General features: G+C 41.7%; 1 protein-coding gene across 1 annotated transcript in view; it reads left to right on the forward strand.

The window, feature by feature from the left end:
- The first annotated feature begins 10,159 nt into the window (after positions 1 to 10,159).
- Positions 10,160 to 15,572, forward strand: part of LOC108794328 (tight junction protein ZO-3-like) — a 45,191-nt gene continuing 39,778 nt past the window's right edge. Inside the window, exon 1 of the mRNA XM_018565351.1 lies at positions 10,160 to 10,224. Within this exon, the coding sequence (XP_018420853.1) occupies positions 10,177 to 10,224 (48 nt within the window). The 5' untranslated portion in view covers positions 10,160 to 10,176. The remainder of the gene's footprint in view (positions 10,225 to 15,572) is intronic.

The raw sequence follows: 15,572 nt of genomic DNA on the forward strand, positions 1-15,572 counted from the left end.
AGTGTTTGCCCCCTAACCCTAATAACTGGTTGGGCCACCCTTAGCAGCAAGAACTGCAATCAAGCGTTTGCGATAACTTGCAATGAGTCTGTTACAGCGCTGTGCAGGTATTTTGGTGCACTCATCTTTGCAGAATTGTTGCAATTCCGCCACATTGGAAAGTTTTCGAGCATGAACCACCTTTTTAAAGTCATGCCACAGCATCTCAATAGGATTCAGGTCAGGACTTTGACTAGGCCACTCAAGTCTTCATTTTGTTTTTCTTCAGCCATTCAGAGGTGGACTTGCAGGTGTGTTTTGGATCATTGTCCTGCTGCAGAACCCAAGTTCGCTTCAGCTTGAGGTCATGAACAGATGGCCGCACATTATCCTTCAGGATTTTTTGGTAGACAGCAGAATTCATGGTTCCATTTATCACAGCAAGTCTTCCAGGTCCTGAAGCAGCTAAACAGCCCCAGACCATCGCACTACCACCACCATATGTTACTGTTGGTATGATGTTCTTTTTCAGAAATGCGGTGTTACTCTTACGCCAGATGTAATGGGACACACACCTTCCAAAAAGTTCAACTTTTGTCTCGTCAGTCCACAGAGTATTTCCCCAAAAGTCTTTGGGATCATCAAGATGTTTTCTGGCATAACGGAGACGAGCTTTTATGTTTTTTTTTTGCTCAGCAGCGGTTTTCGACTTGGAACTCTGCCATGCAGGCCATTTTTGCCCAGTCTTTCTTATGGTGGAGTCATGAACACTGACCTGAACTGAGGCAAGTGAGGCCTGCAGTTCTTTGGATGTTGTTGTGGGGTCTTTTGTGACCTCTTGGATGAGTTGGATAGTCCATGGTCCCATCGCACTCCTGACCGCGTGAATCGCTTCAAAAATTGGGTGCTGCGGTAGTCAACGGGTGGCAGCCGTAACAATCGTGAGCTAAAGCAGAGACTCCGGCACTCCAAATTTGCAAAATACGTCTATTTATTGACGTGCATCGTGGTTAAAAACAACGAACGTTTCGGGGTCACAAAGGATCCCCTTCATCAGGTAAAACATACAGTGTAAGTGCACATAAACACAGCTGATAATCAGAATGGCCAATCATCAACCTCCACATTGACCCCATGACATCATGTTCCCGCCAATTTTGATAGCATGAAAGTGACAGATTATAAAACACAATAAATCACAATATATGTGATATAACGTGCATACATTCGTCTGGAAAGAAAAATACTTAATATATGTTTGCCTAAAAGAAAAACTAGCGATATACCTTAGCATCAATCTTCCATACATAATGGATCGCATGGAGCACAGATTGGGTCACATAACATGACAGGCCAAGACTGGTGTTGAGATCCCTTGGTACTATGGTTTCAAGCGTGTGAATCCAACATGCCTCCCGCTGTAGTAGCATTTTATCATGGGGGGTTGACATGGTCAATGACCATGCCTCTCAACTCATGTGTTTGATGTTTATAATTTGAGAAATTAACTGCTACCGGTTTATTAAGGTGCCCATACACCTTACGATTGTCGGACGATAATCGTATGCGATCGATTTTTCGTCCGATAATCGTATGTGTGCATTGCAGTGTCCGACCGACAATACTGTACAATCGTACGACTTTTGACGGTCAAGCATGTTTGAAAACTTTGCTAGATCGTACGATTGTCGTAAGGTTGCTGGCCTTTCCATCCGTCAAAAGTCGTACGATGTACACTGCGCTTGCGCTAACGAAAATACGTCAAATCAATTACCGCATTTCGTCCAGGTGCTTTTGGTTAATTACGGCTAAATGATTCTTGCGATCATCGGGGCAGGATGGGGCTGCCGTACGAAAATCGTACGACTATTCGATCATCGGACGAAAAGTTTTGTCCGATAATCGTAAGGTGTATGGGCACCTTAAGGGTCCAAAGTTTCACCTTGTGGTAGCCTTATTAATTGCTATTCTAATGTCACTCTGGTGCTTCTGGAACCGTCGTTTAAACGGCCCCAGAGTTTTACCGGTGTATACCAGACCACATGGACATTTAAGTAGGTATATGCATGACTCGGTATCGCAGTTCATATAATTTTTAATGGAAAATCTCACAGACTTACCATTCAAACAAGCGATATGTTCCTCTGATATTTTTCTTTGAATGAGACTTTGTCTACGGACTTACTATTGTCGTATTTTCCAAGTTTTTTTAAAATATAAACAGAGAAACATCCTCAGCTTGGTGTGTTGGATGGTCGGCCTGTGACCCAATCTGTGCTCCTTGCGATCCATTATGTATGGAAGATTGATGCTAGGGTATATCGCTAGTTTTCCTTTTAGGCAAACATATATTAAGTATTTTAGTATTTTTCTTTCCAGACGAATGTATGCACGTTATATCACATATATTGTGATTTATTGTGTTTTATAATCTGTCACTTTCATCAAAATTGGCGGGAACATGATGTCATGGGGTCAATGTGGAGGTTGATGATTGGCCATTCTGATTAGGGTTGGGGGCTATATATCAGCTGTGTTTATGTGCACTTACACTGTGTGTTTTATCTGATGAAGGGGATCCTTTGTGACCCTGAAACGTTCGTTGTTTTTTACCACGATGCATGTCAATAAATAGACGTATTTTGCAAATTTGGAGTGCCGGTGTCTCTGCTTTAGCTCTTGGATGAGTTGTCGCTGCGCTCTTGGGGTAATTTTGGTTGGCCGCCCACTCCTGGGACGGTTCACCACTGTTTCATGTTTTCGCCATTTGTGGATAATAGCTCTCACTGTGGTTCGCTGGAGTCCCAAGCTTTAGAAATGGCATTATAACCTTTTCCAGACCGATCTCAATTACTTTCTTTCTCATTTGTTCCTGGATTTCTCTGGATCTCGGCATGATGTGTAGCTTTTGAGGATCTTTTGGTCTACTTCACGTCAGTCAAGTCTTAAGGTGGCCATACACTTTACAACCATCGCAAGACCTTAGTCTTGCGATGGTTGTAAAGTAATCAAAAAAACGTACGATCTGCCCATCTTAGGGGCGGGCTTCCAATGACTGCAATGCTGAACGGGCAGTGTGCGCGTGCGCACACTGGCCCGTTCGGCATTTGTCTCCCGAGCACCGTTCAAACCAGCTGAAAATCGTAAGATTTTCGGCTGGTTTTCTAGCATGCTCCTTAGACAAAAGTCTCACGTCTTCATTCACACTGCACGATTCTCGTACGATCACAGGATTTCCCGCGATTCTCGTATGAGAATCGTGCAGTGTATGGGCACCTTTAGGTGATTTCTTGATTGCGAACAGGTGTGGCAGTATCAGGCCTGGGTGTGGCTAGAGAAATTGAACTCAGGTGTGATAAACCAGAGTTAAGTTATGTTTTAACAGGGGGGCAAACACTTTTTCACACAGGGCCATCTGGGTTTGGATTTTGTTTTCCCTTAATAATAAAAACCTTCCTTCTAAAAATTGCATGGTCTGTTTACTTGTGTTTTATCTTTGACTAATATTTAAATTTGTTTGATGATCTGTGACTAATATTTAAATTTGTTTGATGATCTGAAACATTAAAGTATGACCAACGTGCAAAACAATGAAAAATCAGGAAGGGGGCCAACACTTTTACACACAACTGTATGTATGAATGTAGAATATTGTAAAGATATTTTTTTTAAAATACAATTACTCAATTACGTATGTAGATGCTTCATGCAATACTAATAATAATACAATTGAAATTATTGCTTATACCATTCCTTTCAAATAATAATACTGTATATAAGGTAACTTTTATGGTGAGCTCTCTTTCCTATGATGAGAAAAGGAAAAAAAAAGAAATAGTAGTCTCTTTTGTTCTATACGTTTGAGACATGACAATTCCATCAATCTCATTCTAACAGTCTGGTACCATGGATAGTCCTTATCTCATCATTGTTGTCTGGCACCCCCACAATTTACAACCTGGGAATGTATGTGGTAAGGCTCTAAGAATTGCTGAATTGCTGATGTTAGAATCTTTGTCCAGAAACCATGAACTCAAATTCACCTTATATACTGATCGAATAGACAGAACAAAGATGGCTTCCAGGATGCCCATATTGCATTATGTAGAATAATATGTATAGGCCTTATAGTTTAATTCCGTCTAGCCCCAAATAGTTCTGACATTTCTTTAAACTTTATTGCACCATGTGTAATTCACAATTCATTACCCATTGCACAAAGGCTTGAATGCTGGTTAGCGGGACAGGCTTCTAAAAAAGCTCTGGCAGGCTTGCTTTTTTAATGTACTACGTTTTTGGCACTATGCCTAAGGCCCGCGAAATTAAGCAGCCCGGGCGCAAGACGTTCATAGGTGTTCCTTTTATCCTTAGGGGAATTCTGACAAGGGATTAAAGATCTTTAAAGCCTCCACTACTGTGGGCACAAAATGTCCTTGGCAGGCTAAGCTTGACAAGGCAGTTAGGGGACATCTTTGCTTGTTTGCCCCTTTTAATTTATCTAAAAAGTCTGTCAGGTTTGCTTTTGTAATGTACTAAATTTTCGGCACTATGCTGAATGAAATAAATGAGTCACAAGTGACAGAAGTAATTTATTGCCTAAGGCCCGCAGAGCTATACAACCCGGGTTCAAGACCGGATTGTTTTCCCACCAATTTCCAATAAGGTGGAGGACATCTTTGCTTGTTTGCCAATTTATTTTGGATAGAGTTTGCAAAGCTGTAGTTTGGGTTACACAATAGAATTTCAGTCCTCTCTTCCAGGGCAGTTCATTGTCTTGGATTTAAAATCACTAAATGCCATTGTGAGAGTACAAAAATTCCATATGGAGTGGATCCACTCAGCCCTTGCCTCTTTTAATCAGGGAGACATTTTTACGATTCTGGGCCACCATGGCTTCCCATGTTTTCTGACGTGAAATGCTATTAATTTGTGTGGGCAATAGCCACTAAAATATTATCAATTGTTATATTCTGAAGCTGCAGGAACAAGGTCAAGCAACTTCGGACATGTAAGTACCCCTGCTGCATGAGAGTCCTGAGTTTTAGACTTGATGGTGGCCTCTTTCTTCAGAGTGGTTCTCCTCACACAATATCACTCCAGAGTTTTGCAGTGGGAAATTCTCTGCAAATGGAACAAGTTGCCGTCATTGCTGGGCAAAGAAATTCACCTGACGTTAACAATGTTTCAGGGATTCTTCTACTTCGGTGAAATATTGTGATGATGGACATGAGTCTTCATGATATAGGAGGTATCCTGGGCTCGCTGTCAGTGCAGGGTTGCTAGACTGGGGAGAAAGCCCAGCTCCCCATCAGTTTACTCAAACTCCGTGCAATAAGACTAGCATAATAACTAGGGTTATTCACAAAAGGGTGAAGAGTTTGGAGAAGGCAGGAGAAGTGAACAATCTAGGCCAAAATAGCTGATTTGGAAATGTATCCAATTCGGCTTACTTTCCAGTTCAGCAATGTTGTGCTAGATTGTTCACTTCTCCTGCCTTCTCCAAACTCTTCACCCTTTTGTGAATAACCCTGTAGAACTCTGAAAATTCTGAATTAAACCTCTGTACACTGCCATACACCCTTACATATTTGTAGCATTCTTTTGCATTCTTGGTTTGTATATATTGCAGTACATGTTCAAGCTAGCCAGCCACTTCAAAATGATGCCTCTCTGGCCAGTCCCTATTCTTATTTTCTTGAACATGTAGTGCCATTATGGGACAAACACGGGTGTACGTTTTTATGCAAAAGTTTGTTAGAAATGTACGTGCAGAGGCTTATTTAGCATCTTTTGCGTTAACATAGTAGGTAAGGTTGAATAAAGACACGGGCCCATCTAGTTCAACCTGTGTGTATGTGTGCATGTATGTATGTATGTGTTTGGCTCTAGTAGTTTCCATATCCCTGTATATTTAAGGACTCAAATTCAAGAAACATTTAGATGAGTTTATCAATGCTATGAACAGATACTGACTGTGGAAGGGAATGCCACATTTTTACTACTCACACAGTAAAAAACCCCTTGTGAACTCTGAGATTAAAACTCCTCATCTCTTGCTGTGTCCTCGTGTCATGCGTGTGTCTGTCCCATATGTACGAACTTGTCTCTCGTCCCCATATTTGTACTGGCCAGAGGGGGGATCACTTTTGATGCAACTGAGCAGCTTAAATGTGTATTGCAATATATGTGAACCAAGAACCCCTGTAATTCTGTTTTTATGCAAAAGTTTGCTGGAAATCCTCACACTTTTTTTCAGTTTTTTTTGTTCCTTGAGCAGGAGTATATGAGTGACTGTTGCTGATCACTATTAGGGGTAGATTTCAGCCTTAGCCATCTTTTTCCAAGCCCCCTCGGCTATGCAGTCCTTTGTGCATAACTTTATTCACGGGGGGACTAATGTCCCTTTTGACCATGTCACAAAAAGTGGCCTTATTTGTGGACCTGAGAACGAGACTTTCTCCTATATGCAATCTCTTTCTTTTATCAAAGAGATTGTTACCTTCACTGTGTGGGCCATTAGGGTGTACCTGAATGTTACTTCATTCAGGAAGACTGCTTCATGAGCTTTTTGCCTATTACTGATGTTGTTTATAGGTATTTCTGCATCGTGCATGAAGATACATATAGTATTAATAGCCATGGAATTATTTGGCATAAAGCCAGATGCTACTTTGGCAATTCTGTTGGACTGGACTTTAGCCAATATCTTAACACTAGTATGCAGGAATAAAATTAGGTGGTATAAATCCACCATGAGAGGGTTCTAATATTGTTTTTTTTTGGATTAACGGCAATTAAGGCGTCATACATACTCTGCACCAAGAACCAGTGGGCGGGTCTTTTCCTACTTGCAAAGATTGGCTCATCAAACTGTTTAAGTTAGAATTTCAGCATGTCCCAAACTATTTCATGCATGGTGTAAAATTTATAGCAACCCACTCTAGATTCTGAAAGCGGTTTCAGAATCTATAGTGGGGTGGGTTTAGAATAGGCTCAACCATAAGTGACTTAGATTACAGGGCCACATACAGCCCCCCCCCCCTGCAGTCTTGTAGATTAACTACTAAAGGACATAGTCCTAGGGCAAGGTTTATTCTAGATAGCGTTTTTATGAGTTTTTAAATGAGGGGAGTATTAGGTGGCTGGAGGTTGGGTAGGCTCCAAAGCTCCTGGAAACCCAGCTCCCTACACAGGTTTCTAAACTAGGTGGTATAAGCCCCTTCAGGGCTGGGAGTTTGCCCACAGTAGTGTCAAACATTTTCTTGAAGTCTCCCACTGTCAGCACATTGGATCAGTGTTTGTCCCCTAGAAACTGGGCTATATAGATCTATCTAGATAGATATATATCTATACCGTATTTTGCGCTCCATAGGGCGCACCGGTACATAGTACGCAGGCTGTTTCTGTCACAGTTTCTGTGACAGAAGCTGCAGTAAGTGACTGCTGAGACTGGTGGTGCTGTGATTACAGCGCCACGCTCTCAGTGATCACACAAGAGCAGGAAATTAAGTCCCCATTCGTCCCCAAATGTGTGATTGCATGTAAAATTGCATTCTGTGTGCCGCTTTGACACTTGTTCATAGGACACGTAAAAACCATGCAACGCACTTGTGGTGCCATTTCATGTTAATGTTACCCCAAACGCAGGCAAGCAAATGCGCTTTTTGTTAGGCACAAGGTAAAAACCATGGTACGCGCGTAGTTGGTTTTGCTACATGCACAACTTTCCCACGTTTGTGCATGGAGCACCCCTTGAAATCAATGGGGACGTGTGGCAAACACGGGACACAAACACCTTGCTACACAATAGTGTGAAAGGGGACTGCAAAATAACCTTAAATATGCGCTTACTTAACATAGATTATACTTTCTCTTTAATACAAAGATGAATACATGAGGGTACATTCTACAAATATCACTTGATAGATTTGCATCAAAAAATTAACGGCCAACAAACAAATCTGAATGTTAATACCTTTTACTTTAAGGCAAATATAAGAATTTTAAATGTGTACAGGCAGTCCCGAGTTACAAGCATCCGACATGCATACGTCTCCTACTTACAAACGGAGGCTATTAATGTACAGCAGCGGGTTGCAGGCTGCAGCCAAAGTGTACCGCACAGCATTTCAGTAGTTGTAATGCTACGCACTTGTGTCTACGAGGAGTGCCCACCTTTTTTTAGTTTTTTTGGGGGGGAGGGGGGGACATTTGGTTTGTAGTACTGTACGTACATTACAGGAAGTTGGCTCTTGTTAGACGCACAGACGAGGGGTGCCCGCCTCTTCTTCTAGGTCACTGTGAGGTTTTTACTGCTGTCTGTATCCTCATTAGAAAGATTTACTCTCACTTCCTGTCCTTGAGACAACAGGAAGTGAGAGGAAATCTGCCCCTAGATAGGTAAATTCACTCCTGTAAGAGTTATCATGGGAAACAGGTGTCTCCACTGAAGCTTTATCACCAATCCTTGTTACCACAACAACCCAAAATTTTCAAAATCCAATTGTCAGGTCTTTAACCCTTACCTATGCTATCAAAAAATAAAAACAATTTTTTTGGGCTGGAGTTGCACTTAAAAAATGTACCTGTTCCAACTTACATACAAATTCAACTTAAAAACATACCTACGGACACTATCTTGTTCTTAACCCGGGACTGCCTGTATTTTGATTTCAGATTGTGCAAAAAATGGCCAAACTATGTATTTAAATTTGTACGTTTTTATTTTTCTGTTAAACTCTTATGAAAGAAGATAAACTCTGTCGGGCACATTCAAAAGAATAAAAAAAAAATGATCTTGGTGTTGCAACTTTATTTGAGCATGTTATAGCTTAGCAGGTCTGAACTAGGGAGGCAGTTTAGTTTTTGTTGAGGTTGTGTTGTTAGTCAACTGCGGGTAGGGTTTCTCAAGCTTTTTTTGTCACGGCACCCTTTAACCCTTTCGCTGCCAAGCCCTCCGAAACTTTTTGCACCTCAGCTGGCCACACCATTTTTGCAATTAATCCCATTGACATTGATTGATTTGCGTTGCTAGCGTTTGTAAAAAACAAAACAAAAAACCCCAAACCATATATTTTCTGAAAGCACAGGTCAAGTAGAATAAAAAGATGGAGCTACTAAATTTGTAGGCCCTGCGATAATTGCGCAAATGTTTCTCGAATTCATATTAAACCGTTAAAAATACACAATTCAATTGATAAAGCACAGTAAAATCAGTATCGGTGCACACAACATTTTTTACTTTTCTGACAATCTAAAACATAAAACTGTATTGAGTTCACTCCAAGAAATTGAGGGTTATGGGGAAATGCAGGTTAGGCGATTTTTTGATCAATGGCCGTATGTGCTCCCGAGATGAACTTACCAAGTTTGTTGAACCACCACTGGATCCCTGGAGATCGATGCATAGTAAAATATTTAATATCAACCAGTTTCTGAATGGGGAGAAGCCTCTGTGCTCAGTGCTACTCCCCATTGAGAAAATCATGAATGAACAGGAAGTGATGTACATCACATCCTGTTCATTCATAACTGGGGACACATAGTACTGTGTGTCCCCAGTTATTTATAAACATTGGAGTGATCAGACGATCACTCCAGTGTTTGTCCTTCACACAGAGGATCAGTAAATATCACTGATATTTACCAATCCGCCTCGACAATGCACGCAGCCGCTGTCACCCGGAAACTGACAGGATGACAGCGGTCATCAGCGGCTTGTAAACGCTGATGACGGCTTTTAATTTAAAGGGGACCATCTAGGGAACAGTTCTGCTATAAGTTCATGGTCGTTAAAGCAGCGACCATGAGCATAGCTTATAGCAGAACTGTAAATGCCACCGCCGTAAGGCATACTGACCTAGCCATAAAAAGTCAATCAGTTGCCTCCAGGAATTGATATGAACTTCTAAATAAACCAAACCGCATGCAGACGCGTTTATTTGCTGAAATCTCATTGGCTACTTCAATCGACTGTTTTCAGGGATAAACAGATGCATCTAAACACATATGCGTGTAAACGCACGTCATTTTAAGCATCTAGAAGCATAAACAAAGCATCTAGCCGTACAGATTTTGCAGACAGATCTCTGCATAAAAAAATGCAAGTGGCAAGTGTGAATAGACTTTGTTTGTTAAACTATATTCTATTTTTCTGTTAAAATTATGTTCACCTTTATTTTCTTCTAGGTCCCTGAGATGGAGGAGATGACAATATGGGAGCAGTATACTATTACACTGAACCGAGTAAGTATTTTGCAGGATGAGATTAGATTTGTACGAACATACTGCGTTAAAGACAACAGGAATATTTTGTTTTCTGCTCATTGAATACATAATTGTTGCTAATGTTTTTTTTTTTTTTAGAATAGAAAAGCAATAAATAACTTCTTTATTAGGGATGTACTGATACCATTTTTTCCAGACCGAGTACTGATACTTTTCCTCAAGTACTCGCCGATACCAATTAATTATAACTTTTTTTAGCGTCATAGTTGCATAGTATTTTGAGGTTGAATAAAGACACAGGTCCATCAAGTTCAACCTTTGTGTATGTGTGTACACGAGTCCCTGTGTGACCTTGTTTTTTGTAAGTGTACCTGTACCCCTGTATGTTACGGTCTGTGAGGAAGTTATCTAAATGCTGCTTGAATGATTCAATACTCTCAGCTTATACCACTTCTGGTGGCAGCGAGTTCCAGACTTTAACCGCTCTAACTGAAAGAAAGCCCCTACGCCCCTTGTGGTTAAATCTTTTCTCCACCAGTTTTCGGTGGTGGCCTCTAGTCTTTGTTATGGAGTTTACTGTAAAAAGTTTGTTGCTGATGTTGCCATCACCACTAAACGTTTTGTACATCAAAATCATGTCCCCTCGTAATCTCCTAACTTCTAGTATGAACGTGTTTAAATTTAGTAACCTTGTTTTATAGCTTTGATCCTCCAGCCCCTTAATTAGTTTAGTTGCCCTTCTCTGGACTCTCTCCAGCTCAAGGACATCTTTTCTGCGGATTGGTGACAAACTGGACCGCATACTCCAGATGAGGCCGCACCAATGATCTATAAAGTGGCAAAATAGTCGCTTTATCTCTACAGTACATTCACTTTTTAATACAAGACAGTACTCTGCTAGCTTTGTTTTCCGCAGCCTGGCATTGCAAGCTATTATTCATTCTGTGGTCTATTATGACACCCAGATCTTTTTCAATATCTGACTTCCCTAGTGGAGTACCCAATAATGTGTATTCTGCTTGCCTGTTTTTAACCTCAAAATGCATTACTTACATTTTTCAACATTAAATCTCATCTGCCATGTAGTTGCCCACTCCCCTATTTTATCAAGGCCCTTCTATAATGTCTAAGTCCGTGTCTATTACCCTCCCAATTTTAGTATCATTAGCAAAGACGGAGACATGACTATTAACAACCTCCCCAATATCATTAATAAACAGGTTAAACAGTATGAGGCCTAGCACAGAACCCTGGGGCACGCCGCTCTCGACCATAGGGCAATCTGAAAAAGAGCCATTTATCAATACTCTCTGGACACGCTCCTGTAGCCAGTTCTCTATGCATGTACACAACATTTCATCTATGCCCATAGATTTCAGCTTGTGTACTAAGAGGTTATGTGGTACCGTGTCAAAAAGCTTTGACAAAATCTAGATATACCACATCCACCTCCCTCCCTCCATCCAGATCTCTTCTCACCTCTTCGTAGAATGTCAGTAGGTTGGTCTGACAAGAACGGTCCTTCCTAAATCCATGTTGATTATCATTTATTATACCATTGTCACAAAACGAAATCCACTAAATCCACTAAATAGTCCTTTATCATTCCCTCTAACAGTTTGCATACTATTGATGTTAGACTGACTGGTCTATAGTTCCCAGGTTGGCATCTTGAACCTTATTTGAATATTGGTACTACTGTAGCTTTCCGCCAGGCTCTTGGTACCATACCAGTCATTATGGAGTCCTTGAAAATGAGAAATAATGGTCTCGCTATAACCTGGCCGAGCATTTAAGTATCTTGGGGTGCAGGTTATGTGGTCCTAGTGCTTTAGTTGCATTACGTTTTTCCAGTCTTTGTTGAACTCCGGCTGCTGTCAACCACTGTGGTATCTTACGCACTGAGCTACTCGCATTCTTACCTTCATTAAACCCATTAAACCTGTCTTTCTCCTGTGTGTATACTGAGGAGAAAAATGAATTTAACACATCAGCCTTCTCCCTGTCGTTTGTGATTTTATTCTCCCATTTTCATTTTTTATAGTCCTACCTGCTCCTTTCTTACCCTTTTACTGTTTTATATTTTGGTAGAATTTTTTTGGGTTCTTCTTGCAGACTGTGGCGATATGTTTTTCCGGGATTTCATGTTTACATCTCCTTGTTGCATTCCTTGGAGGGGACTGTGCTGGCATTCCTGTGCTACATCTTATATATTTTTTAAAGGCCAGCTTCTTTTCCTTGATATGTTGTTTTACTGTTTTATTTAGCCATGCAGGCTTAGTTCTTGATCTTTTATTTGTGTTACCCAGTGGTATGCACTTGCTAATAGTGTTATGTAATGCATTCTTAAAACAATCCCACTTCTCGTCAATGTTCTGTGTTAGAAATAAGTTGTCCCTTTTATTGTCCTCTACTAGATGACGCAGCTTATCGAAGTTCGCCTTTCTTAAATTTAGCGTTCTTGTGAGACCAACACACTTCTCTTTTCTGTATCCAACATTAAAGGTAATCGCCCTATAATCACTATTACCCAATGTATCCCTAATCGCTATGTCTACAACTAGGTCCGCATTATTAGAAATTATTAAATCTTGTATAGCATTCTTCCTGGTTGGGCCCTCAACCATCTGATCCATGAAATTGTCCCGAAACAGGTTCAGAAAACGTCCAGCCTTTATAGAATGAGAGGTTCCATGTGACCAATCAATGTCTGGATAATTCAAGTCACCCATTTATAACATTTCCCTTCTTGCCGGCGATTTTCTATTTTGGGAATATAGGTGAGCCTCCTCCTTTTCCCTTATGTTTAGGGGTTTATAACACACACCCACAATTAGTTTACAACTAGCATCAGTCCTATCTAGTTCTAGCCACAAGGACTCTACACCATCGCATCTCTCGGTCATGAGGTTATCTCGCATGTGCACAGTTAGATTGTGACCGCTCATCTAGGACAATGCAGACTAATGCTTTTAGAACAGTGGTGACGCACCAGGGCCAAGTCACAGCTGCAACCGCTGTGACCCTGGTAGTTCTGCCACTGACTCCAAGCTGTAGGGGAGTACAAATCTCAGCAATACATTATAAAGCAGTACAGAATACTATCAGCTATAGAGGACTACAAATCCCAGCAAAGCAGAAAGGCACCAATTATAGAGGACTACAAATTCAAGCAATATGTTATACAGCAATGCAGACTAATATGAAGTTACATACTCTGTTGCTCACCAGGGCTGCGCTGGCGTGCGGTGCTGAAAAAGCCAGCTGCTGCAGGCTGCCCTGAGGTAGCCAACTAAGACGGGGCCTCACGGCAGCAGCTACTGTTCAAAATTTAAAGAGTACTCGTGAAAATGTCCAGTATCGGTACCGATACTGGAATCGGTGCATCCCTACTCTTTAAACATTTGCATATGATATCCTTAACTTGCTGAATAATAAAACAAGTGTCTTGGTCTGGGAATCGGGGCACTAAGGATCATGAGCTCCGAGTTTTGCACAGCAGTCCAGATCAGAGAACAGGCCTAGAACGCAGGTCTTGGGGAGTAAAGGGACACAAGTTGTGCTAAACGCAGAGGACCAGAAACAGAATGTCTGCACAGTAAACGTGGGTCAAAGGAGAGCCTGTTCTTCTCTAGAGCCTCTGATGGTGAGGACGTTGTGCGGCGAGGCAACTCCCAGGTTGCGGCCCTCCGACACACCCATACAGACACAACTGACCGAAGTGCAATGGGATACCTGGTACAAAACACAGAGAAAAGACAAATGCCGCCCGAGGAGCGTGATGCTGGTGCACGGTAGGATAAGGCAGAAAATACACACAGGGAGTGGGCGTAACACTGGGGTACAGGATACACAAGAGGGTTCAAGCAGGAGATGAGTGAACTTGGAGGTACAGGATTCAGTGGCAGGAACACACAAGGAATACTGTACACAGGAAGCGTGCATTGCAGAAGGTGCAGGATGCACACAGGTGATGTGCATATACAGGGGTACAGGATTCAGTGGCAGGAACCCACAGGGAGCAGGTGTAGCAGAACGTGCAGGATCCACAGGTAGGTGCATGCAGATGTGCGTACACAAAGGAAAACTGTATAAATAGTTTACACTGGGAGGGCCCAAGAAAGTCAGGAGATGACTCCCAGAAAGTGAGGCTGGCACAAAGGGAGATGCCTAGAAATGAACAGTACTACACACGAGGAAGGTACTCGCAAGGACAATGCTGAAACAGGTTCACAGGGAGAAATAGGAACTAGCACAGCAACTAGGTACACAGCACAGGCGACCCAGAAAGAGCAGAGCAGATAAGGAAAGCAGACACACTGGAGAGAAGAGATGGCACACACAAGCAAATGGCAATCAGCAGACAGACAGGTATGGCCACTCACACAGGTGAATGCACAGTGATACCACAAGGAATCCACATGGGTACCCGAGGAATCCAGGGGAACAAGAGATCCAGGTATAACTCCAGAAACTGCAAGGGAAACAACTAGCAACACAGGAGGGTCTGGCAGGAGAGAACAGACTCGTTGCTCGAACCCAGAGCAACAAATGATCTGAACCTAAATACGAAAGGAAGTGAGAAGATTGGCTGCAGCCCTGTGAATTCCCATAGGCTGACAGCCAAGCACTTAAAACAGAGGGGAAAATCAGACATGGAAACTGGACAAGAAGTAAAATCCGGCACAGAAACCAGGAGAGTGCGACGAAAAGTTAATGTGGTATCTGTATGGGGTTAGAAGCTAAAGTGAAATAAAAAAAAAAAGACCTTTAACATATCTCTTTAGTCTTAGATGCCTCTGGAGATGGGCAAGGTGTGCACTAATTAGACTTATAAGTGAAAAGAGTGTCAGATGTCTTTCAAGGGTATCAGTCTAATATTGATTGGACAAACGTTAGCGCAATTATCGCAGGACCCACAAAGTTAGTAGCACCATCTTTTTATTCTACCGGGCCTGTGCTTTCAGAAAATATATGGTTTGGACAAACGCTAAAAATGCAACAATAGAAAATCAAAACAATGGGAAAAATTGCAAAAATGGTGTGGCCAACTGAGGTTAAAAGCATTTCTGGAAGGCTTGGCAGCGAAAGGGTTAAAAACTGCATGTGCCCGTGAAACGGCGAGAAAATACAGTACTCCAAATTGTCCATAGGTGACATTTGAAAGCCTGCACAGGTCATCAGTTTAGCGTTAACTGATTATTGGCCCTAGAATTATTACTTTTGCTCTGGCAAACACAGCAATACCTAACGTGAAACGCCTGACGTTTTCATACATAGATGCACCCAACCTGTGTTTGTGTTAGTACGCACGTGTTCAAGGGACGGGGGACTTTAAAATGTATTTTTCTAATTTCATTGCAATC

Source organism: Nanorana parkeri, unplaced genomic scaffold (genome assembly GCF_000935625.1).
Source record: "Nanorana parkeri isolate BGI_ZX_2015 unplaced genomic scaffold, ASM93562v1 scaffold836, whole genome shotgun sequence".
NCBI classification, from domain to species: domain Eukaryota; kingdom Metazoa; phylum Chordata; class Amphibia; order Anura; family Dicroglossidae; genus Nanorana; species Nanorana parkeri.